This window comes from Rhinopithecus roxellana, chromosome 14, assembly GCF_007565055.1.
Source record: "Rhinopithecus roxellana isolate Shanxi Qingling chromosome 14, ASM756505v1, whole genome shotgun sequence".
Taxonomy (NCBI): domain Eukaryota; kingdom Metazoa; phylum Chordata; class Mammalia; order Primates; family Cercopithecidae; genus Rhinopithecus; species Rhinopithecus roxellana.
This window is the reverse complement of record NC_044562.1, coordinates 24,932,858-24,960,244: the sequence shown is the minus strand read 5'-3', so window position 1 is coordinate 24,960,244 and position 27,387 is coordinate 24,932,858. Positions and strand designations below refer to the sequence as shown.

At 36.9% G+C, this 27,387-nt stretch overlaps 1 protein-coding gene across 3 annotated transcripts in view; it reads right to left on the bottom strand.

Moving 5' to 3' along the window:
- The window catches only part of CUL3 (cullin 3), a 115,324-nt gene that overhangs the window by 10,468 nt on the left and 77,469 nt on the right, over positions 1–27,387 (bottom strand). For 2 of the 3 annotated variants that reach the window (XM_030916200.1, XM_030916202.1), the window contains 7 exons: positions 24,604–24,749; positions 23,710–23,886; positions 21,425–21,595; positions 20,738–20,845; positions 18,179–18,303; positions 15,545–15,641; positions 13,281–13,415 (listed from right to left, as the gene is read on the bottom strand). In XM_030916200.1, the coding sequence (XP_030772060.1) occupies positions 13,281–13,415; positions 15,545–15,641; positions 18,179–18,303; positions 20,738–20,845; positions 21,425–21,595; positions 23,710–23,886; positions 24,604–24,749 (959 nt within the window). The remainder of the gene's footprint in view (positions 1–13,280; positions 13,416–15,544; positions 15,642–18,178; positions 18,304–20,737; positions 20,846–21,424; positions 21,596–23,709; positions 23,887–24,603; positions 24,750–27,387) is intronic. The other variant, XM_030916201.1, reaches the window with a different exon arrangement.

Genomic DNA, 27,387 nt, shown 5'->3' with positions numbered 1-27,387 from the left:
TCTGTTCTTCTAAAAAACTGTCAGGTAAGCAAGGATTCAGAGAAATGTGATTTTCAGTGATTCTGCATATTTATTTTCTTCAAACAATCTCTGGTTATATCTACCTACTTTAGGCATTTCAAATACTATAAATGTTAATCCCAGAAAACAGGTGCTATTATTAGAATGAAGATGTTTATTATTACATACACGCTAAAAGTGATTTATTTACATATTTTAGTTATTGCTTAATCATATTCAATGAACCAGAAATACCTTAGGTGATATTTTAAAATTACAGATCATTCCCAGAGGTAACTATCATCAAAAGTATTTTACAAAAGTCAGTCCTCAAACCTTATAGTGGGGAATTCTTAGCTGCCTTAGAATGAAATGCCCCTAAAGTCATAAGGTTGTACATATAATGAGAGAGTTAAGCGTAACAGTAGTATACTAGACATCTTTCTATTTAGAGTTAGGAACAAGATAAGGATGCCTATCTTTACTATTACTATTCTACCTGCACTCTGCCTTTTCCTATTCATTATATATACACATGAATACAAGTCTATGCATATACATGAATGTACGTGAACACATTCACCTATACAACAGTATTAGTGTTAAATGAGATCATAACATGAATTTTTGTATTAATTTCTTCAGATTTTTCCGCTTGTAAAAAGAGATTAAAGCTACAAGGAATTTCACAGTACTGTTCTATCATGACACAAGTGGAGATTGAGACTGGATCCCATGTTCTGTTGGTACATGCATTTCCGGCTTTGAGCACAAAAACCTGTTTTTCAGAAGCAAATTTCTAGAAATGTACTTGCTTCCTCAAAGTTATAAATATTTTATATTTGTGCCAGGCATGGTGGCTCATGCCTGTAATCGCAGCACTTTGGGAGGCCAAGGTGGGAAAATCACTTGAGCCCAAGAATTCAAAATCAGCCTGGTTAACACAGCAAGATCTGCTCTCTACCAAACATTTAAAAACTAGCCTGTAGTCTCAGCTACTCATGAGGCTAAGGTGGGAAGATGGCTTGAACCTGGGAGGTCGAGGTTGCAGTGAGACATGATAACACCACTACACTCCAGTATGGGCAAGAATGAGACCCTGTCTCAAAATTTTTTTTTTTTTTGGTATTTGATAAATACTAATGAACTGCTTTCAAGTTGCTTAACAATTTAACCCCCCACAACAGTAGTACATGAATATCCACTCCCTCACACCTTCTTCAATACCAGATTTTCTTTCGCTCATGTTTGGCTAAAAATGAAATCTCATTATTTTAATTTGTACTTCTCCATGACCACTATGGGAAAAAACATTTTTATATTTACAGGATATCTGTAATCTTCTATGCTTTCTCTATCTGTATTCCTTGCATGTTTTTATACTCAATTGTTTCTCTTCATACTGATTTAACTGATGCTTTTTATAGATTATGGTTTTCAATTTTTATACATTATAAATAATTTCTCCTAGTCTCTATTTTTAACTTAATATATCTCATCATATAGATGTTATCACTTATGTGGTTACATCTGTTAGTCTTTTACTTTGTTATTTTTGTAATAAATTTTTAAAAGACATTTCTCACATTAAGGTTACCAAAATACTCAAAATTTTCTTTTATTATTTATATAGATTTGCAATTATATTTAGATTTTCACACTTATCTGGAATTTTGTATTTGATGTGATCCATGGAATTGAGGTCTTAATACTACCATCTTCTCACTCCCACAAATAAAAAAAAATTAAATTCAGTTTTTAGAAATGACAAATTTGAGATCTGGCAAAATGGCCGAATAGTTAATAGCTCAGGTTTGCAGCTCTCAGTGAGACTAACGCAAAAGGCGGGTGATTTCTGCATTTCCAACTGAGGTACCTGGTTCATCTCAATGGGACTGGTTAGATAGTGGGTGCAGCCCACAGAGTGTGAGGAGAAGCAGGGCAGGGCATCACCTCACCTGGGAAGCACAAGGGGCCAGGGAATTCCCTCCCCCAGCCAAGGGAAGCCCTGAGGGACTGTGCTATCCAGCCCAGCTACTATGCTTTGCCCACAGTTTTTGCAACCTGCAGACCAGGAGATTCCCTTGTGTGCCTACACCACCAGGGTCCTGGGTTTCTAGCACAAAACTGGGTGGCTGTTTGGGCAGATACCAAGTTAGCTGTAGGAGTTTTTTTTTCATATCCCAGTGGCACCTGGAACCCCAGCGAGACAGAACCATTCACTCCCCTGGAAAGGGGGCTGAAGCCAGGGAGCCAAGTGGTCTTACTCAGAGGGTCCCACCTCGACAGAGTCCAGCAAGCAAGCTAAGACCCACTGGGTTGAAATTCTCGCTGCCAGCACAGCAGTCTGAAGTCGACCTGGGACACTCAAGCGTGGTGGGGGGAAGGGTGTCCACCATTACTGAGGCTTGAGTAAGCGGTTTTTCCCTCACAGTGTAAACAAAGTCTCCAGGAAGTTCAAACTGGGCAGGTGGCAAACCTGCTGTGGCCAAACTGCCTCTCTAGATTCCTCCTCACTGGGCAGGGCATCTCGGAAAGAAAGGCAGCAGCCCGAGTCATGGGTTTGTAAATAAAACTCCCATCTCCCCTGGGACAGAGCACCTGAGGGAAGGGGCAGCTATGGGCCCAGCTTCAGGAGAATTAAACATTCCTGCCTGCCGGCTCTGAAGAGAGCAGTGGACCTCACAGCACGGCACTCCACCTCTGCGAAGGGACAGACGGCCTCCTCAAGTGGGTCCCTGACCCCCATGCCTCCTGACAAGAGACACCTCCCAGCAGGGGTCAACAGACACCTCACACAGAAGACCTCTGACTGGCATCCGGCAGGTGCCCCTCTGGGACAAAGCTTCCAGAGGAAGGAGCAGGCAGCAATCTTTGCTGTTCTGCAGCCTCCACTGGTGATACCTAGGCAAACAGGGTCCAGAGTGGATCTCCAGCGAACTGCAGCAGACCTGCAGAAGAGAGGCCTGATTGTGAGAAGAAAAACTAACAAACAGAAAGCAGTAACATTCAACATCAACAAAAAGAATGTCTACGCAAAAACCCCATCCACAGGTCATCAGCATCAAAGATCAAAGGTAGATAAATCCACGAAGATGAGGAAAAACCAGGGCAAAAAAGATGAAAATTCCAAAAACCAGAATGCCTCTTCTCCTCCAAAGGCACAAAACTGGATGGAGAATGAGTTTGACAAATTGACAGAAATAGGTTTCAGAAGGTGGGTAACAATAAACTCCTCTCAACTAAAGGAGCATGTTCTAACCCAACACAAAGAAGCTAAGAACCTGAATAAAAGGTTACAGGAACTGCTAACTAGAATAACCAGTTTAGAGAAGACCATAAATGACCTGATGGAGCTGAAAAACATAGCACGAGAACTTCGTGAAGCATACACAAGTATCAATAGCTGAATCGATCAAGCAGAAGAAAGAAGAAAGGATATCAAAGACTGAAGATCAACTTAATGAAATAAAGCGTTAAGATTAGAGAAAAAACAATGAAAAGGAACAAAGTCTCCAAGAAATATGGGACTATGTGAAAAGACCAAGCCTACGTTTGATTGGTGTACCTGAAAGTGACGGGGAGAATGGAACCAAGTTGGAAAACACACTTCAGGATATTAACCACAACTTCCCCAACCTAGCAAGACAGGCCAACATTCAAATTCATGAAATACAGAGACCACCACAAAGATATTCCTCCAGAACAGCAACCCCAAGACACATAATCATCACATTCACCAAAGCTGAAATGAAGGAAAAAATGTTAAGGGCAGCCAGAAAGGTTGCGTTACCCACAAAGGGAAGCCCATCAGACTAACAGCAGATCTCTCTGCAGAAAACCTACAAACCAGAAGAGGGTGGGGGGCCAATATTCAACAATCTTAAAGACAAGAATGTTCAACCCAGAATATCACCTTCAGCCAAACTAAGCTTCATAAGCAAAGGAGAAATAAAATTCTTTACAGACAAACAAATGCTGAGGGATTCTGTCACCACCAGCCCTGCCTTACAAGGGCTCCTGAAGGAAGGACTAAATATGGAAAGGAAAAATTGGTACCAGCCACTGCAAAATCATACCAAAATGTAAAGACCATTGACACTATGAAGAAACTTCAACAACTAATGGGCAAAATAACCAGCTAGCATCATAATGACAGGATCAAATTCACACATAACAATGTTAACCTTAAATGTAAAGGGGCTAAATGCTCCAATTAAAAGACAGACTGGCAAACTGGATAGAGTCAAGGCCCATCAGTGTGCTGTATTCAGGAGACCCTTCTCATGTGCAAAGACACACACAGGCTCAAAATAAAGGAACGGAGGAATATTTACCAAGCAAATAGCAAAAAAAAAAAAAAAAAAAAAAAAAAAAAAAAAAAAAGCAGGGGTTGCAATCCTAGTCTCTGATAAAATAGACTTTAAACCAACAAAGATCAAAAAAGACAAAGAAGGGCATTACATAATGGTAAAGAGATCAATGCAACAAGAAGAGCTAACTACCCTAAATATATATGCACCCAATAAAGGAGCACCCACATTCATAAAGCAAGTTCTTAGAGACCTACAAAGAGAATCAGACTCCCACACAATAATAGGGAGAGACTTTAATACCTCACTGTCAATATTACACAGATCAATGAGACAGAAAACTAACAAGGACATTCAGGGACTTGAACTCAGTTCTGGACCAACAGACATCTATAGAACTCTCCACCCCAAGTCAACAGAATATATATTCTTCTGAGCACATCACACTTATTCTAATATTGACCACCTAATGGGAAATAAAACACTCCTCAGCAAATGCAAAAAAACGGAAATCATAACAGTCTTTCAGACCACAGTGGAATCAAATTAGAACTCAGGATTAAGAAACTCACTCAAAACCGCACAACTATATGGAAACTGAACAACCTGCTCCTGAATGACTACTGGGTAAATAACACAATGAAGGCAGAAATAAATACGTTAGGCCGGGCGCGGTGGCTCAAGCCTGTAATCCCAGCACTTTGGGAGGCCGAGACGGGTGGATCACGAGGTCAGGAGATCGAGACCATCCTGGCTAACATGGTGAAACCCCGTCTCTACTAAAACTACAAAAACTAGCCGGGCGAGGTGGCGGGCGCCTGTAGTCCCAGCTACTCGGGAGGCTGAGGTAGGAGAATGGCGTAAACCCGGGAGGCGGAGCTTGCAGTGAGCTGAGAACCGGCCACTGCACTCCAGTCCGGGCGACAGAGCGAGACTCCGCCTCAAAAAAAAAAAAATAAATAAATAAATAAATAAATAAATAAATAAATACGTTATTTGAAACCAATGAGAACAAAGACACAACGTTCCAGAATCTCTGGGACACGGCTAAAGCAGTGTGTGAGGGAAATTTATAGCACTAATTGCCCACAGGAGAAAGCAGGAAAGATCTAAAATCGATACCCTAACATCACAATTAAAAGAACTAGATAAGCAAGAGCAAATAAATTCAAAAGCTAGCAGCAGACAAGAAACAACATCAGAGCAGAACTGAAGGAGATAAGAGACACGGAAAAATCCTTCAAAAAAAAAAAAAAAAAAATCAATGAATCCAGGTGCTGGTTTTTTGCAAAGATTAACAAAATAGGTAAGACTCCTAGCCAGACTAATAAAAAAGACAGAAGAATCAAATAGACATAATAAAAAATGATAAAGGGGATATCACCACTGATCCTACAGAAAAACAAACTACCATCAGAGAATACTATAAACAATTTTATGCAAATAAACTAGACAATCTAGAAAAAATGAATAAATTAACGGACACATACATTCTCCCAAGACTAAGCCAGGAAGAAGTCGAATCCCTGAAGAGACCAGTAACAAGTTCTGAAACTGAGGCAGTAATAGCCTACCAACCCAAAAAAGCCCAGGATCAGAAGGATTCACAGCCGAATTCTACCAGAGGTACAAAGAGGAGCTGGTACCACTCCTTCGCAAACTATTCCAAACAATAGAAAAAGAGGGACTTCACCCTAACTCATTTTATGAGGCCAGCATCATCCTGATACCAAAACGTGGCAGAGACACAACAAAAAAAGAAAATTTCAGGCCAATATCCCTGATGAACATCAATGTGAAAATCCTCAATAAAATACTGGCAAACCAAACACAGTAGCACATCAAAAAGTTTATCCACCATAATCAAGTTGGCTTCATCCCTGGGATGCCATGCTGGTTCAACATATGCAAATCAATAAACGTAATCCATCACATAAACAGAACCAATGAGAAAAACCACGATTATCTCAAGAGATGCAGAAAAGGCCTTTGATAAAATTCAACATCCCTAGCTGCTAAAAACACTGAATAAACTAGGTACTGATGGAACATATCTCAAAATATAAGAGCTATCCATGACAAACCCATAGCCAATATCATACTGAATGAACAAAAGCTGGAAGCATTCCCTTTGAAAACTGGCACAAGACAAGGATGCCCTCTCTCACCACTGCTATTCAACATAGGATTGGAAGTTCTGGCCAGGGCAATCAGGCAACAGAAAGAAATAAAGGGTATTCAAACAGGAAGAGAGGAAGTCAAATTCTCTCTGTTTGCAGAAGATTTAATTGTGTATGTGGAAAACCCCACTGTCTCAGCCCAAAAACTCCTTAAGCTGATAAGCAACTTCAGCAAAGTCTCAGGATATAACATCAATGTGCAAAAGTCACAGGAATGCCTATACACCAATAACAGACAAACAGCTAAATCATGAGTGAACTCCCGTTCACAATTACTACAAAGAGAATAAAATACCTAAGAATACAACTTACAAGGGACGCAAAGGATCTCTTCAAGGAGAACTACAAACCACTGCTCAAGGAAATAAGAGAGGACACAAACAAATGGAAAAACATTCTATGCTCATGGATAGGAACAATCAATATTATGAAAATGGCCATAGTGTACAAAGCAATTTATGGATTCAATGCTATTCCCATCAAGCTACCATTGATTTTCTTCACATAGAAAAAACTACTCATAAGACCTAAAACCATAAAAATCCTAGAAGAAAACCTATGCAATACCATTCAGGACATAGGCAGGGGCAAAGACTTCATGACTAAAACACCAAAAGCAACTGCAACAAAAGCCAAAATTGACAAATACAATCTAATTAAACTAAAGAGCTTCTGCACAGCAAAGAAACTATCATCTGAGTGAACAAGCAACCTAAAGAATGGGAGAAAATTTCTGTAATCTATCCGTCTGACAAAGGTCTAATATCCAGAATCTACAAGGAACTTAAAACAAATTTACAATAAGAAAAAAAGAGCTCCATCAAAAAGTGAACAAAGGATATGAACAGACACTTCTCAAAAGAAGACACTTGTGTGGCTAACAAACATATGAAAAAAAGCTCATCATCACTGGTCATTAGAGAAATGTAAATCAAAACCACAATGAGATACCATCTCATGCCAGTTAGAATGGTGATCATTAAAAAGTCAGAAACAATAGATGCTGGAGAGGATGTGGAGAAATAGGAACGCTTTTACACTGTTGCGGGGAGTGTAAATTAGTTCAACCATCATGGAAGACAGTAAGGCGATTCCTGAAGGATCTAGAACCAGAAATACCATTTGACCCAGCAATCCCATTTCTGGGTATATACCCAAAGGATTATAAATCATTCTACAAGACACATGTACACGTATGTTTATTGTAGCACTATTTACAGTAGCAAAGACTTGTAACCAACCCATATGCCCATCAATGACAGACTGGATAAAGAAAATGTGGTACATAATACACCATGGAATACTATGCAGCCACAGAATGAGTTCCTGTCCTTTGCAGGGACATGGATGAAGCAGGAAACCATCATTCTCAGCAAACTATCACGAGAACAGAAAGCCAAACACCGCATGTTCCCGTTGACCAATGAGAACACATGGACACAGGGAGGGGAACATCACACACCAGGGCCTTTTGAGGGTAAGGGGTAAGGGGTAAGGGGAGGGATAGCATTAGGACAAATACCTAATGCATGCAGGGCTTAAAACCTAGATGATGGGTGATGGGTGCAGCAGAGCACCATGGCACATGTATACCTATGTAACAAACCTGCACGTTCTGCACATGCATCCCAGAACTTAAAGTACAATTAAAAAAAAAAAAAAAGATTTATCACATTTCAGACACCTACAAATATAACAGTTTGCTTCTGGACTCTCTTGTTCAAATGAGCTATCTGTCTATGATTTTAAAATAACGCTAACTTGTATGTTTTTGAATAACAGAGAATACAACTGGAATTTTCATAACACAAAGAAATAATTAATGCTAAGATGATGGATACCCCATTTACCCTGATGTGATTATTACACACTATATGCTTGTATCAAAATATCTCACGTATCCCTAAATATATACATGTACTATGTACCCATAAAAATTAAAAATTTTTAGAAATGTGATATGGTATGCTTTGTTATTAGGACAAATTCCTTCCCCTTTTACTGAGCTTTCCTACCCAAGACCCCATTCCTTTTCAAAAGTAGTTTTGCCTAACCTTGTGCATTTTCTTGTCCAGATGAATTATAGAATCAGCTTGTCGAGTTGTATTTAAAACAATATATATTTTGGAAATTTCAATTCAGATTTCCTTAATTTATAGGTGACTTTTAAAAACAGCACACTTATAACATGTAATTCTCCCATTTGGGTACATTTACCCTTTCATATTCTTTAGCTTTTACTGTCTTCTTGGTGTAAGTGGCCTGTCCACACATTTCTTGTTAAAATGATTCCTGGAAGGTTATGATTCTTAATAAAACATCCTTTTCTTCATGTCATTTACTGATTAACGCTGGTTTACAGAAAGGGTATTATTTTTTCCAACAAAATTCTTCTAAAGAAATGTTTTCTCACTGATTATCATGTATTGCCAAATTGATAATCATACTGTCTACAGATTTTGACAATTTTTTCAATGTCTTCCCGATACTTATACATTTCATTCCTTTTTTTTTTCTTAGTATATTAGGACCTGCAGAGCAAGGTATAACAGTAGTAGTCAAGATAGGCATCTTCATCTTGTTCCTAAGTCTAACTGAAAGGTGTCTAGTATTTTCCTACTATTATAATGCTTAAGTTTGTCATCAGATACAACCTTATGACATTAAGGGCATTCCATTTTAAGGTGGCAATGAGTCCCCCACTTTTATAAGGAATGAGGACTGACTTTTATCAAATACTTTTTGTTCATCTGTAGAGATCAAATGGTTTTCTCCTTAAAATGGTGACTGGCAATTAGGCAACTGCTTATTTTTACAATTATTACAGTATCTTAATAAAGATCTTTTCAAAAGTTTTCCTATGCTGACCCTTATTTGTATTCTAGGGATAAATCCTTTTGAACACAGTGTATTATTCTTTCAATACACTACTGAAAATGACTTGCTAATATTGAGATTTATACTTTCAGTATTTTAGGATCTAAGGAGCAAGGCAGAAGGATGAACAACCTTCAGCTTTCTCTTTTGTATTTTCCTTGCTCAGTTTTAGCAAAAAAGTTATGCTAGCCTCAGATATTTCCTGTGAGCAGTACGTCTATTTTGCTTTCTGAGTTCAAAGTTCGCTAAACAGCCTTCAATTTTAACTTGCTAACTGTGTTATTCAAATTTTCTATATCCCCCTTTTCAATTGTCTGGTTAGTCAATAAATTTGTAAGGGATTTCCATGATTCTAGAGTTGTCTACTTTCCCTTGTACTTTCATCTTCCTTTTCATATTGTGAAGTTGTATCACTAATGATTGCTATAAATTATTGATGAATATCAAATATTACTGTTAAGTTTTCTATTTAAATTCTGACATTAATAGTACTATTGTCCATAGTTTTTAAATTTCAGACTCATTCTCATAAAATAAAAAATAAAGAACATTAGGAAAAATATGTATTAATAGTTCTTATCCATACCTCTTTCAAAAACCCACTGCTAATTACTAAAGTCCAAGGTATAGACTACCACTGTATGTATTTCCTATTTTTAGCTGTTCTAAATCACAATAAACTTACCTTTATCCATTCAAAAAACATGAAAAGAAAAAACCTCAGCAGCAGCCTGACTACTACAGATTAAATATGACACTACAAATTAATGCCACCTGTTGTAGCCGGCTTCTATGACAGCACGTAATAATCCTGGTATATGTTAATCTTGTGTGGTCCTCTCACTCTATCAGGGCTGACTTGGGCAACCAAGAAAATGAGAAGTGACACTAGATGTCTTCCAGGGAAAGATAAAAAAAGGCACTGTAGGTTCTGCCTGGGTCTTCTGGATTGCTCGCTCTTGGGAAAACCAGCCACCAAGATTTGAGGACAAAGAGCTACATGAAAAGGCCCATGTGGAGAGAAACTAAGGCCGCTTAACAACATCCAGAACAAAGTTGCCAGCCATATGAACCACCTTGAAAGTGTATTCTCCAGCTCCAGTCAAACCGTTAGATGACCAAAACCCCCGACAACATCTAAATGCAACCTCATGAACCCCAAGCCAGAACTACCCAACTGAGTATCTTCTGAATCCCTAACCCACAGAAACCATGAGAGATAATACATTGTTAGTGGTTGTTTTAAATCACTAACTTTTGAGATTTGTCATGTGGCATTAAATAATACACCATCTTACTGAACTCATACAGCATATTCAAAAATAAAAGTTCACTTTCCTTTAAATTATTATAATTAAATACTTTTAACTATCTCCACTAATTTGTGGAGGTGATTTCTGTAAAAAAGTGGCTAATAAAACATAAGCAATGGACTGTAGAGAAACACATGATGTGAGCAAAGATGCATTTCTTGTGCCTTCTCACAATGCCCCAGATTTGAGGTGTCAGCAGCCAGAAGGCTTTGGAGCCATACGCATGGCATTCTATATACACGACAATCCGTTTCTGCTTTGTGACTTAGCTAAAGTTGGAAAACTTAGAGAGATTTTCTACTTAATTTTAACTTTCCATCTAATAACTGCTCATTAGCATCAATGATCCCAAGTCAGATGGGAAAGGGAAAAGCTTGAACCACTAAAATTTCCAACAATTCCGACAACAGCTTTAAAAAATGAATTTGTATTTTTGATGATCTCATTATTTTTACCAGTTCTTTATACGCCAGGACTCTGAAAACCAACTCTTGCATTTACCAAGTAGCTAATTTGGTTTAAAATATATTATCCATTAAGAGCTGCAGATTAAAAAATTACACAAAAACAGCTGTTAGAGATAATTTAATTCCACCTGTTTGAAAAGCCTAGGTTTGAATAAGGTACTCAATGCTTGCTTAATCAATATTCTTGGGACTCAATCAAATATAACTTGTGCTTGAAAATCAAGGTTATAATAAAATAAAAATAAAAGTTAAAAAAAAAATCAAAGTTATTCCCTAGGTAAGACTCACATGGAAATACATGAGAAAAACCTCTCAATTTAGCAATTGAGCTACTGAAATACCTATATTTCAAGCATTCCCTTTAAATATATCACATAAAAATGTTGCTCTGTTAATTACACTAATTTCCATACTCTCACATAAATGGGACACATAAATGGGAGTATGGACGTGAATATTAAATAGGCCTAGAACTTACTCTTGCTCTTAATTTCAAACATACTGTTTTTTTTCCTGTGTTCAACTGTATATGAAAATTTTCAAAAGTTTTCAATTAAGTACAAATATGGAATTAATTTTAAGAGTCTTTCAAAATGTTCATTCATTACCTTAAATTTAAACTTAGTATGAATCACATGATCTTCATTTTAACCCCAAAACACCCTTTAAATGTACAGGAAATGACTAATTGGATTTAATGTAATCAAATCATATTTTAATTGCGAGAAAAGGAAAAGAAAAAAACAAAAAGCATATTATAACGTTAGTTACTCTAATGAAACAATATGGGTGCGAAGAGAAAAATGACTGCACTATCAAGACAGCATAAAACTGGCATAAAGACAGACATAGAAATCAATGAAACAGATCAGATAGCATAAAAATAGACCCACCCATATATGATCAATTGATTGTTAAATAATGACGACAAGCTAATTCAGTGGGAGAAAATAGTGCCTTCAACAAATGATGCTGGAACCAACAACTGACCGCGTGAGGGTAAATGTATCTTAATCCTTACCTTATACTATATAAAAAAATTAACTTAAAATTCATTGTAGACATAAATGTAAAAGCTAAAATTATAAACTACTGAAAAAATAAAAGTAAATTGCTAAAATTTCAGGGTAGGTAGTAATTTCTTAGCACTTAAAGCACAAACTACAAAAAGTAAAGTGATGAACTGGACTTTTTCAGTATTTTAAAACTCTGCTCTTCAAAAGACACTATTAAGAAAATGAAAAGGCAAGCAACAGACTGAAAAAAATACTCACAGCACATATATCTGATGAAGGACTTGTATCCAGAATTTATAAAGGACTTTTACAATGTAGTAAGAAAACAACCCAAAAAAAGATAAACACTTAACCAAACAAGATATATCAGTGGCATATTAACACATAAAAGTTGCTCAACATCATAAAAAAAAAAAAAAAGAAACTTAAATCCAAAATGAGACACAATTACACACCAACTAAAGTGGCTCAAAATCTAAAGACTGTGGAGGATGTGGAGTGACTGGACCATCTTGCACTGCTGGCAAATATGAGAACTGGTATAGCTGCATTGGAATACAGTTTGGCAGTTTCTTAAAATGTTAAACACTTAGCTCTACTTGTAACAGCCTAAATCCAGTATCAACCCAAATGCCCATCAACAGGTGAACTCACAAAAGGATTAAAGCATACAGACAACATGTATGATTCCATTTACATCAAAGTCTTAAAAAACCAAAACTAATTTATAGTGATATAAAGCAGGTCACTGGCCGTCTGGGGCTCGAGGTGGTAGGAGGGAATGAACTGGTAAGGTGTACAAAGCAATTCTGGAGGTAATGCTCTATATTTTTGGGCAATAGTCTTGTGATGGTAGTTACACAGGTGCACTCATTTAAAACTCATCAAATTGTCTACTTATATAAGGTATGTTTTATATAAAAATACTTCTATAAATTTAAAAATAATAAAACACAACTCAATAAATGTATGATGTTCATATAGTTCCATGATCCATTTTACAGTTTTCTCTAAAGGTATCTAAAGATACTCTCTAAGGGTTACTCAAATAAGAAACAAGTAACAAGTGAGTTAGAAACAACACAGTTAAAATGTATATAACCACAATCCATACCTCAAATGTGTATTTTTCTCTATTATTAAAGAGCATTAATATGGTCATCTGGAAAGTGGAAACTTGCAATATGTGCTTCCGTGTATTAGAGCCAGTTACTTGTGCACCTCCAACACCAACTTCAGATCCATCTTCCTGTTTCATTTTTTAAAAAATATAAACAAAGATACAATCATTTCCTGGTAACATTTATGTACCTATGTGTGTACATATGTATGTACGTATGTTACAGGGTCTCACTTTGTCATCCAGGCTGCAGTTCAGTGGTGCAAACATGGTTCACTGCAGCTTCAACCTCCTGGGCTCAAGCAATCTTCCTGCCTCAGCCTCCAGAGTAACTAGGACCATGGGTGTGCAATACCATGCCCAGCTAATTTTTGTATTTGCTGTAGAGACCAGGTTTTGCCATGCTGCCCATGCTGGTCTCAAACTAATGGGCTCCAGTGATTTGCCCGCCTTGGACTCACGAAGTGCTGGGATTACAGGCATGAGCCACCACACCTGACCAATTTCCTGGTAACTTTAACAGCATGTTTCAGAAACAGGTCCCATAATCTCCATCCCCCCCCTCAACAAAAACTATGTAACTTATTTCTATAAAGGAAATCTTTTTTTTTTTTTTCAGACAGAGTCTTGCTCTATTGCCCAGGCTGGAGTGCAGTGGCGCGATCTTGGCTCACTGCAAGCTACGCCTCCTGGGTTCATGCCATTCTCCTGCCTCTCACGCCCGGCTAATTTTTTGTATTTTTAGTAGAGATGGGGTTTCACCATGTTAGTGTGTTAGCCAGGCGAGTCTCGATCTCCTGACCTCGTGATCCACCCGTCTCGGCCTCCCAAAGTGCTGGGATTACAGGCGTGAGCCATCGCGCCCGGCCCGGAAATCTACTTTTTAAAATGTGTGTGTGTACACACACACAGACACCATACCACACCACACAACACCACACCACACACACACACACACACAGTATTTAGGACTGTCTCCTGTCCCCCCACTGTGAATATTCTAATGTTATCTGAGCAAGTAACTAATCAATTCCCTATATTTAATGCTAAAATTATTTTAACAGTACACTATGGGATGATAATAATAATGGACTTACAAAACATCACTACTGTTACACTACCACCAAAAGTAACAGGATTAGGTTTCTTTCTGTGTGACCTGATCACAGTAAGAGATCAAAAAATAGCACAGCATAGCATGGGGGCCAGGGGAGCAAGGGGGAAGCGCCATTCTCAAAGCCTATTCCTGCTTTATGATTTAAGGGATACAAAGTGGAACTTTCTAATTCTTCAATAATTAACATATGCATATGTTTTAAAACTACTGATCTGCTTAATAAACTTTAAAAGAACATGATTATTTAGGGAAAAAAACCCCTCTCTTTTAAAACAAAAGCAGGCAGTAATTAAAAGCTAAGTTCTTTAGTTTCCTTGTCCTTCCCACTTACACTTAAATATATGTCGAATATTATTTAACTAAATGAACTATAAAGTACTACTTCCCATTTCAATTAAATATCAAAATTAGAATGTTTTTATAGGCATTTTCAGCAATACTTTAAAAACTGATGTTAACAGTGATTCATCATACCAAACTAGTAAAATTCTCATTAAAATCTAAAACTTACTTGTTGCCTAGATGACAATTTAGGTATATTTCTACAGTTTTTCTAGAAGACTTAATATTTTTTGAAGGCAAATAATCCTGATTCATATCAAGTAATGAAAATAAATTATTACTCTAAACCTCTCAATCTAGATATAAAAATGCGATTGCTTTTTAAAAGTGAAGGCAAATCACTGGTCCAATACTAATTTTTTAAATGACTTTAATAACATTTGTATATTTAACAAACCTCGAATGTTAATTTTCCCAATCTTGATTTATTAGAAATAAAGATTATAGGTAACAGAATTTTGAAAAGGGGCTCACAGCTTTGTATGTTCTGAAATCAACTTACATTTTACTATTTTATGCAATATTTTCTCAAACCTAATTTTATAAATAAAATATGTAATTTTCCTAATGTTTAGTCCTTAGGGAAGACTATACTGGTGTAGTCTTCATATTTTCAAAGTTGCAGTTAGCAACTGAGAGAACATAAATAATAAATCAAAGCTAGGATTTTTAACCTTTCTAACATGTGAGACAGGCAGAGAAACAGGAGAAATAATTTACCCAGGTCAACATAAATCACAAATCAGCTCTAACAGACTAACTTTAAGTTACATAATATGTTCAAAGTATCAATATTTACCTTTTTAACTGGTCCATAAAATGTGGCATTGAGATCTGCAGAACCCATATGATGCTGGAGTGTGAGCTGTCGACCACTGTGTTTGGCTAAGTAGAACCTTCAGCAAATCAAACCAGGTTTTAGCAAATCAAACAAACTTACACATTTGAAATTACAAACCACAGGATAACGTCCCTTAAGCATATGTGTGTGTGTGTGTGTGTGTGTGTGTGTATATATATGGACTTCAAAAGTTTAAGGAAACCTTAGGAATCAAGTTCAGGTACAACTTTCTACAGGAGAGACCTTGAGAGAGCCCTAAGTAACTCAGCTAGGTATTAAATGACGAAGGCAGCACACTAAATAATTTCTACGGTACACTCTGGCCCAACCTACTGCTGTTCAGCCCCTGCTATTCTTAAGACCACCTTTCTCCACAGTAACCCAATAATCAATTTGTCCTAAGCCAGTAGTAGACATCGACAGTACAAGATATACTCCTATACTACAGTACAAAAAATACTCAATGCACTAATGCTGAACAAAGGGCATTTATAAAATATTCCTCTGAGAAAAGTTTATGTAACTTTTTCTTACATATTAAAATTATAAAGGATAAACTCTCCCTTTGTTTTTGTTGTTCAAACTGGTACTTTTTCTTGAATTTTTATATTTATGTTTTTTTGTCACTATCCACACCATATTTTTTCAAAGTCTGAGCCACTGTGTGGTTCTTGCCCCAGTATAACAATCATCCCTTCACTCTTAGAATTCCGTTTCCCTTGTCGTTTTGCCCTTCTACAGTTGGTAAAAAATGAGGACTTTGGGGAGGGAAAAAACCCAACATTTCTGTGAACTCAAGAGACTATAAGCAGTGCCTAAACCAGTAGGATTAGGCAAGTAAAACTAGTTGGACAGCAGATATTTCATGAACTCTTGCAACAGGGTGTGTCTGTGTGCATGTCTAAAGGGTTATACTGATTCACTATTACAATAAGGATGATGCAGTTGACCAGGGTGAAGCAGGACTGTCCACAGGATTATGCGAATTGTGGTGGTGGAGACAGTATACAAGATTCATGGATTAAACACCTAGCTGCTTTCCTGGAAAATCGCCCATGTTCTAGAAGACAAATCTAGTTTTTATTTTTTTAATTTATGAAGCTACAAGTCAATAATATGCTAGTGCTTCTGGTTCAAAATGAAAGCAACTGGCTATGGTAATGTAGAGAAGACAGCTAGGATAGCACCAGAATGTTTGAGGCTTTTTAAGTTAAATTCTTAGCTACCTTGCCTTACAAAGATACATGTCAATATGCTGAATACTCAAAGATCCAGAATATGCGCTATTTAAAAATATATTATCTCCTGGATCACCACCAAAAATATCTTTAGTTTCTGTACAACCTACGTCAAGTTTTTAAGTATAGGCAAGTCGAAATTATTTCTGATGAAAGTCACAAACTCCACAGAAATCATTCACGAAGATATAGTCAAACAACTTTCAAATACATTTTGACATCAAGGTCAGGCAATTCACCTGGAAGAACATCTTAATGCGTACCAATGAATTTTTTGTAGTAAGATGTGTGATGTCAACCTTTTATTATGGGAATATTTTACATCCCACACAAAGAAGGCAGTGGTACTTGGAAACTTAAGACAATTGCTAGAATCATTAAGACTAAGGTGAAGAATTTGTACAGTGCCTTCCATGATTTCAAAGAGGTCGTGACAAGACACTTGTCCTCCTGACAATATCAAATGCAGTTTCTTCCCAGTTGTTTTTTCAGATCTGGTTCGAGGTTAATAGCTCACCAGCAGATGTTCTAGAGTATCTCTGTTGTCTCTGATCCCAGCAGCAAGATGCAAGGGGGTCAGGAGGCCTTTTGTTTGGTCACTGATAACTGATCTACACCATGCTGAAGAAATAAAGAAGCCACTCTGGTATTATTCCACTTATAAGCACCTTGCAGGAATATCTAGCTATCCACAGTCACTGCAAAAACATCTGCCCCTTGTGCAATCAGCTCACAATGTCTAAGTGTCCACCTTAGGCTGCTCGACGAAGGGGGTGATATACTCATCTTCATCCCTAGCGTTCACACGAGTGGTCTTTTCACAAAATAGTCTCCACACTGGGTAAATCATTTATTTTCAGCAGCCCAAAAAAGATACTTGCTTGGATCTTTTTGTTTTTTTCTTGCATATCACTCTTGTTTTTTTCATCTTGCTCCTCTTCCTCATCAAAACTGCTATCTCAGAGCCTCTGAGTACTAGTGGGAATAAGGTATCCACGTATTTCCAACAATGCGAGTTGGCTGAAGTGTTCAGAAAGTCCAAGGAATTCTCTGGGTCTGGTTTTCCATCATCATTTACTTTCTCTTTTTCCATTTTCACTACTGCTCTAAATAAAAGGCATTTCAAATGCCAGCATATAAACAATCTTTCTAGAGATAAATTATGCCTGCTTTACTTTATTCATCAAGATCCTACAGAGGGGGAAATTGCTGCATGCCAGGATAAATGCTCCTTTTGAACATGAGGTAATAAATGGAATACATTCATCCTCAATTACGGATATTAATGTTCAAATTCATTTTAATTTTGAACACTTATTTGTACATAGTAATACAAAGTCTGATTTTGATTTACCTTCTGAATATCTCAAAAGCATGTCTTGGTGCTGGTGGGATGTTGCACTTTGGTGTGGCTGACTGAGTGGGCCAATATCCTGTTGTGAGCACCCGGACTGTAAGATCAACACCACCTAAAGATACCTATGTAAAACAGAAAGAGATAATCCCCTCAAAATTAACTAGGATTTGCTTTCTGTTCTGTTTAGACATTGTGTTAGATTTACCAAAGCAGTTAGTTAGCTCCATGTCTAATATCTAACAAAAAACCATTTTCTTTTTTATTTTTTTTGAGACAGAGTCTCGCTCGTTGCCCAGGCTAGAGTGCAATGGCACGATCTCGGCTCACTACAACCTCCGCCTCCCAGGTTCAAGCGATTCTCCTGCCTCCTGAGTAGCTGGGATTACAGGCATGCCCACCACGCCTGGCTAATTTTGTATTTTTAGTAGAGACGGGGTTTCTCCATGTTGGTCAGGCTGGTCTCGAACTCCTGACCTCAGGTGATCTGCCCGCCTCGGCCTCCCAAAGTGCTGGGAGTACAGGCATGAGCCATCGCGCCCGGCAAAAAAACAGATTTTCTTAAATGTTAGACCCACCCAGTGTTTCCCGAATTTTAACTACTATGGCAAATAGTTATAATTATTGCTTATGATGTTAATTTAAAAACACTGACCAAAGAATAGTTTTTGGCACATGAATCAAGTCTTACTGTTATCACTGAGAACGGAAAAGTTTGGGCCTTTTCAAATAAAAGGTCAAGGGGGTCAATTATATCATTTTAGAGAAAATTCTAGCATAATATCCTTCATCTCAGTTTTAAAATATTTTTGCCATCTTAACACATATTTCTAATATTCCAGCACCTATTTCAACTAAAGTAACTAAAACTTTTGTGTTTTAACATGTAGCTCACATTCCAACAACCTCTGCATAGGACACTATAGATCCAGTGCTACAGAGCAGGTGCTCTATAAATATCTGTACAATGAATAACTACTTCTAAGCTAATATCACTGTCACAATTATTTTCTTCTTTTAAACAAATTAAATTTTTAAGTAAACAACAAAGCACAACAAAAACTCTTAAAGATTAAATATTATCTTTATTATTGATATTCAGAATGTGTTATAAATCATTATTTCGTTTTTATCTTGCCTCAATGATTTAGTAATATAAATTTTTAAGGGGAGGAATCAGAGTTTATGAATATCAAGAAGCATTCTACACTCATATTTCTTCACAAGTATCCACTAAATTATTATTTTAAGGAAACTGAAAATAAACTTAGATGATGCAGACAAGGCAGGATCACAGAAGAGACTCTTACATGGTGTACTGGCGGAAGTGGAAAACTGTTTATACATTTGCAAGTTGGTTAGGGGAAGGGAGGGTAACAAAGCGGTCAGTCCATTCATCCCATATCAATATGCATGGGATCTACCCCAATCATCCCTATAGTTTTCAATGTGTAAGATTAGTGGAAGAAAAAAATTTAAAAACTTACTATAGCAAACAAAAAATACAAGAAAATATATCAATATATTAGATTTAACTACACATTCCTAAACAATCTAAAAAAAAAATCCACGATAATTGCACTACTCATTTCCTGTCTACCTGAAATTTGTCACAGACTTGCATCTTTCCTCCTCTCAGCTCTTCTCAACTGTAAACACTGATATTTATAAAGCAAATCATACAACTATTTACATTAAAGTCAGAATGTTTTCACAGAAATAAATGGTTATTCTACAGAATGAGGTATTTTCACATATCTGGTTTGTGAGACTATGAAACCAGTAGAAGTGATGATCTCATATTCAGATATCAAAGGAAAGATCCACAAATCTGTTAAATGGTTGTGAAGCATTTTAACTATAGAGTGGTACGTGGTGATTTAGAAAATTTAAAAACTGTAATATTCCCTACCTTAAGATTAAGTTGAAAATCAGAGTAAAAAAATGAAACTAAATTCTGAATTTCATTAAATGCTCACAAAACGCCCATCAAACTCCTAAGCCACAGAAGTTCCAGCTCACCACCTTTGGGGAGTTATACCAAACACATTTATAATACATTAATTTCTTTGTTTTTATAGTCTCAGTTCACCTGCTACACACGCTTAGGAGATAAGGCCCATTTAAGCTAAACTGACAGAGGAGAATGACAGTAGTGAGGTATAGGAAGGTCAGGTGACTATCCCAAGATGACACAATCTTGGGGTAAAGTGAAAAGAAGAATACTGAAACTTAGTAAACTTGTGTAAGCCCAATACTCTTTCCACAATTTATAATAGATTTGTATTATCTTTATTAACAACAGAATAATTCTCTTTATTAAATTGTCAGTGTATTCCTTCAAGTGGGAAGAAGAAACTAAATTTTCAAAGAATAAAAAATTTTAACATGAACATGGAAAAAGAGGTAACGTGAAGGAAAATAATTTAAGTACAGACAAAACACATGTTGTCACTAATGACATTTAAAGAAACAACTGTCATCTGCTAAGTGGATGAAAATGCCCACTACAAAAGACTTTACATGAATATCTAAGTAGAAATTAATGCAGAATCTTACACCAGTTGCCTGTAGATGTTGCCTGAATTCATCCATCGTTGTGTTTGAGATGCTCATATCCCTAAACATTCCTTCCAGTTTTGACGTGAACTGACATCCACATTCAGTCTGTAGAGGAAAAACACAAATTTACACAAATAAATGGTAGATTTTTCTGTGAGGAAGTATTGAAAGAAATAAACTATTTCATGTTATTGCTATCCCTGATAATCTTCTTACAAATTTTTCCAGTAGTTGCTCTATGCCTGTGGTTAGCAAACTTCAGGTTTTTAAAACGCAAATTCTCAGATTCTTTCAGAGAGTCCAATTTACTCCCTGAAAGGTAGGGCCCAGAACTCTGTTTTTAACTAGCATCTCAGGTGATTCAGGTGCAAGTATTCTATGGACCACATTTTGCGAAGAAGAACTACATGGCAAAAGCCTCTTTGTTTCCCTTTTACTAATCTTCCCCTCCAGGACTCCATGAATGTATCCTGACACATCAACAGAAATTCTAGCAAACTATGAATGTCCCTGAACTTGAACAAATGTTAGTGTAGTCTGTGTTCTTCTCCAAAACAATCTACCTTTATTTCTAGAAATAAACACTTAATAATCAACCAAATAATTTCCAGTCACATGTTGTCAGTACACAACCATGAAAAACATCAGTTAGGTGCACTCTATTCCATCTAAAACATACCTTACCTTTAACTTAGATATCATGTTTTTTTCAGAGTCATCAGAAACACTTTTATTTGTGAGAAGTCTCCTTGCCAAGTGTTGTTTATAATAACGTTCAAATACATCTTTTTCTTGCATAAACCTAAAAAGGACCATTGCTTTATCCAATATTGTTTCTACTTCTTGCTCTGTTAGCTGCAAAATTAAGACGATTTAACAATTACACAATTTTAGTTCTACAAAAGTAGTACTACAGTTCATTTACAGCTTAAAAACACTATTGTTTGAAAACACAGGTATCTGATTGACATATATCAGAAAAAGGGACATGGTTTGACGAAGTGTCGCCTACTTCACATAGTAGCATCATTCTTACATTCTCATTTAGTGCATCATGAATGAGGGGTTGCAGTGAATTCTCTTCCATAGAGGGCTACCACTGAATTGGAGGCATAAGGTAATATAGCGCTGGGTTAAGGGATGACTGAGAACAGATGAAATGAAATTTTAGTCACAGAGATCATTTTATGAAGGCTTTGCATATGCAGGCAAAAACTTACACAGCCAAAAGATGGAATTTTTCATTTAAGCTCACAGCCTAAATTGTGCAAACACAAGGCAATAATTTGTTATAATCCAAACAGTAAAAAGGCCACTGCCCTTACTTTATTTTTTATTTCTATTTTGTTTTTTTTTTTTTTTGAGATGGGAGTTTCATGCCTGTTGCCCAGGCTGGAGTGCAATGGCACCATCTTGGCTCACTGCAAACTCTGCCTTCCGGGTTCAAGCTATTCTCCTGCCTCAGCCTCCCGAGTAGCTGGGATTACAGATAAGCACCACCACGCCCAGCTAATTTTGTATTTTTAGTAGAGACGGGGTTTCTCCATGTTGGTCAGGCTGGTCTCGAACTCCCAACCTCAGGTGATCTGCCTGCCTCAGCCTCCCAAAGTGCTGGGATTACAAGCGTGAGTCACTGCGCCCGGCCGCCCTTACTTTTAAATAAGGGTAAAAGGATTCTGTGGCAGGTTGTATTAATATATTTAGAAAAATGGAAGACTAAATGAATGAGTAAATTAATAGACTTTTCTATTCTGTGCATCCTTAGTGATTCTGTTTCCTTACTGCAGCTACTGCCTGTAAAACCTGTGACATGTTGCTTTTCCCTTTGGTGTCACAAATTCCAACATGAAGTCAAAAGAGACCAATTCAGATGTGAGCAAAACATGCTTCAGTTGATTTTCCACGCTGTCATGAGCTCCCCAGGTTCCAGAGATATCATATATCATAAAGTCTCGAAATTAAGCTACACTAACTATTTTCTGAGATCTACTTTATTTATGCCTTAACATTCTTGGCATCCAATTACTGTTTGACATACAACCTCCAGAACCAGATGCGAGCAAACAACACTCTGTACTACTAGAAAGTTTTCTAGTTCTTCATCTTCAGCATGACTAACTCTCAGTCACAAAAATGACTGTTTAAAACCAACTACAGCTGTGTAGTTGTTCAGGTTTTTTTTTTTGAGACGGAGTTTCACTATTATTGTCCAGGCTGGAGTGCAATGGCGCCATCTCGGCTCGCTGCAACCTCTGCCTCCTGGGTTCAAGTGATTCTCCTGCCTCAGCCTCCCGAGTGCCTGGGATTACAGGCATCCAACACCACGCCCAGCTAATTTTGTATTTTTAGTAGAGACGTTCACCAAGTTGGTCAGGCTGGTCTCGAACTCCCAAACTCAGGTGATCTGCTCACCTCGGCCTCACAAAGTGCTGGGATTACAGGCATGAGCCACCACACCTGGACAGCTGTTCAGTTTTTTTGAGACAAAGTCTTGCTCTGTCGCCCAGGGTGGAGTGCAGTAGTGCAATCATACCTCACTGCAGCCTTCAATTCCTGAGCTCAAGTGATCCTCTGCCTCAGCCTCTGAGACAACAGGTGTATACCACTATGTGCCACTAATTTTTTTCTTTTTTGTAGAGATGGAGTCTCACTATGTTAACAAGGCTAATTTCAAACTCCTGGCCTCAAGATATCCTCCTGTCTTGGCCTCCCCAAATGCTGGGATTACAGGCATGAGCCACCAAGCCCATCCAGTTGCTTGTTTTTGAAGCCAATTACACATTAAGTGAAATGTCTAACTACTTTTGAGCATGTCAAGTATTTCACACTATTTTTAATACACCATGGCACATATTTAAGCACAGCAATGGGTCATGCTTAATTTTTATCTGTGAAATGTCCTAATTTTACATGTAATTTTGTATCTTTAAATAAAACTAAATGTTATTTTCAAATGCATTACTACTTACCCCTTTGACTCCCTTTTTCAGCTTATCATCAATAAATAATGAGAGGTATTCAGGAGACCTGGAGTTGAGGTTGAGAAAATACTCAAAGTCACCCGCAATAGTTTGTTTAAAGAGCCGGTCATTGTTGAAAGATTCCAGAAGGAAGCGATCGAACCTACTCTTCAGATCCAATAAGCCCTTAGAAATAAAAACAAAATTTAGGACACATTATAATAATTTTTCCATAAATAATACACGTATGACCATGTATGTTTATCTTAACTTTGCTGGTAATAAACATGTATATTCATTTTTAAACTTACAGCTTTGATATTATTTAAGCCTATATCTAAGCCTCTATTAAAAATGTCAATGAGAGAAGTATTATAACTTCCATATATGTATTAACACAATGCAAACGAACCAAAGAACCTCCTCACTGCTTCTCATTCTCCTGTCTTCACGGAATGGATTAGTCAGGGAAAAAATTAGCTTAAAAAATGTACCAAAAAAGCTGATTATATTAAAACACAAAAACATGGCATATAATTTATTCATAGTACTACCTGAAAACAAAACATTTTCAAACAAAAAATAAACTGTTGTTTATTCCAATATACTACAGTATAGAAACACTAAGGCATACCAAAGAACCTCATATTCACTATTGAGACTATTTAAACAAGGTCTTCATCAGAGAAGTTAAATGAATAGTAGCAGTTGAATTTTAGCTCCCTGATATAAATATGCACACCCTGCAAAATCCTAAAATACTTAAGATAATTACAACTATTAATTTACTACTGGGACAATTAAGTTGAAAATACACAATACACAGCATGGTAAAAGTGGCCTTTTTAGCACTTGTCAAAATGCCTTTATCATAAACGTAGAGCATCTTCTGGGTTTACTTACCTGGATATAGTCAACGGGATTCTTTCCTTCTCCTTCTTCAGAAACAAGAGCTTTACCTTGCTCCCTCAAATAGGAACTCATACACTCACACATTGTTTTCAAACCATTTGGCACACGACTAAATAACTTGTACATGCAACCAAGATCTACAAATCAGAAAACACAAATTGGCTACATTAAAGAAAAAAACAAGAATCTGTGTTCACGCTATAATACATAGAGAAGCTTATTTCTCCATTACCCCCATTTGCTGACCACGACTATTAAAAATATACATGTATCAAAATGAAAACATGAAAAAGTAGGCTAGTTAATGGTTATTATTGTAATTTATAAAACACAACTTTTAGACAAGATGCTTTGAAAGTATCAATTAAATGTCGTAGCAAATTTAAATTTACATGGAAGAAGAGATGCCAAAAACCGTAACAATGTCACAAAAACATGGCAACTGCAGTTTTGAGTTCATAAATACTTTATCCTACATAACTCTAATGCAGACCTAATGACACTATAAAATGTCTACAAAAAGGGTCACTAATTAAGATATAATTGGTAGTCCCTGTAATCAGGAAGAAATTTTAAAACCAATTTAAGTCTTGTGGGTATTTCCAAAGGTTTAACTGATGATCATGAAAACAAATCAAATGAACTATACTACGATTTACTTCATTACACCTCAGGTAAAGTTTTTATGGCATGTATAATATAAACACCACTTCTTAAATATTTTCTTCAGAGCAATCGCTAATGTTTCCCAGGTGGCATCCTAAGCCAGTATCTGTACTTCAAAATTTGGTCTATCTCACTACACTTTTTAAATTTAGAATGAAAACTCTGGATCCTATCCATTTTTCAGTATCATTTTTCACAAGACTAAAATACAGATTTTAAAATACAGTTTTTCCATATGTCTAGTGTTTCTTTGCAATAACAACTTACTGGGAGAACACAGTGTCAGAACTTTACAATGATAATTTTAGAAGTTTTACAATCAATAACTTTTTTAAATGGAGTTAGAGTTTCTAGATCAGAGGCTGACCAATGTTTTTTCTGTAAAGCATCAGATAATAAACATTTCTAAATGTGAGCCATAGATCTCTAACTACTCTGACACTGTAGTAAGAAAGTAGCCACAGACAATACATATATTAATGTGTGACTATGTTTCAAATAAAATTTTATGGGTATTGAAAATTTATATAAATTTTCAAGCATAATTAAATACTCGATTTTTTTTTTTTTTTTTAAACCAAACTGGTAGTGCATCAGATTTGGTGGACAGGCCCTAATTTGCCTACCTTGGTCTACAGTTTTTAGAGCTTAAACTAAAGTTGTATGTATTTTTAAAATATTTCGAAGCAAGTTTGACAAAGTTTTACTAAAATTTATTTCAGTGACTTTCAGCAGCAAATTAGTTTCCATTAATAATATATGCCCATAGTAACCTACACATGGCAATTTTATAGCTTCTCACATGCTTAGCATAAATTACAACCAAGTTTCCCATGTTTAAAACAGGTATTACAAATGCAACAACAATGTACAGACACATACTACAGTAAACGTGGCACACCAAATACCTCTAACAAAATGGTTCGCAACTTGTCTATTTCATTTTTTTGTTGTAAGTTTTGATTAGATATTACATGTTGTGTATTTAGTTGTACATAAATTACTACAATTTCATTGTATTTAAATGTCAGGGTAAAGGGAATGTAAAAGAGTAAATGATAATCTGGCATTCAAAAATTAAATATCATTATTTCTATATACACTTAATAAAATAGTTAAGATACCAGCTGGGCGCAGTGGCTCACGCCTGTAATCCCAGTACTCTGGGAGGCCGAGATGGGTGGATCATGAAGTCAGGAGATCGAGAGCATCCTGGCTAACACGGTGAAACCCCATCTCTACCAAAAATACAAAAAATTAGCCGGGCATGGTGGCAGGCGCTTGCAGTACCAGCTACTCGGGAGGCTGAGGCAGGAAAATGGCATGAACCCGGGAGGCAGAGCTTACAATGAGCTGAGATCGCGCCACTGCACTCCAGCCTGGGTGACAGAGCAAGACTCCATCTCAAAAAAAAAAAAAAAAAAAAAAGATACCATTTGAACTTAATTTCATAGTGCCATCTGCATCTAATAACAATCCAATTTATATCCTCCATTCACAGTGAGAAAACTGTTTTTCGTTTTCTGATTTATGAGAATTTGGCTTCATAATGGTGAAGTTGCCTCTGATATATTCTCAACAAGAGCAACTTTTTTCCAAGAGCGGGGTCTACCGCAATTAAGACCTTTTGCCACACTAGGTTTCTAGTGGAAGCTCAGAAAAATTCAAGACAACATTTCCCCTTTTTTTTCTTAAGACAGCATCTCCCTCTGCAACCCAGGCTGGAGTGCAGTGGCATGATCTTGGCTCATTGCAGCCTTGACCTCCCTGGCCAGATTCAAATGATCCTCTCACCTCAACCTCCCAAGTGGCTGGAACTATAGGCATGTGCCATCATGCCCAGCTAATTTTTGTATTTTTCATAGAGACAGGGTTCCACCAATTTGAACTCCTGAGCTGAAGAAATCCACCCGCTTCAGCCTCCCAAAAGTACTGAGATTACAGGCGTTTGCCACACTGCCCAGACAAAAACAGGATTTTAAAATTTAATTTAGAATCACAGATAGCTACTGTGTTGTTGGAAACCTAAGGTACTAAATAAAGGAGAACCCTGGTGAGTACTATTATGATATTCCTTCATTCACGTTAACTGCCTGCCATGATAGGCAC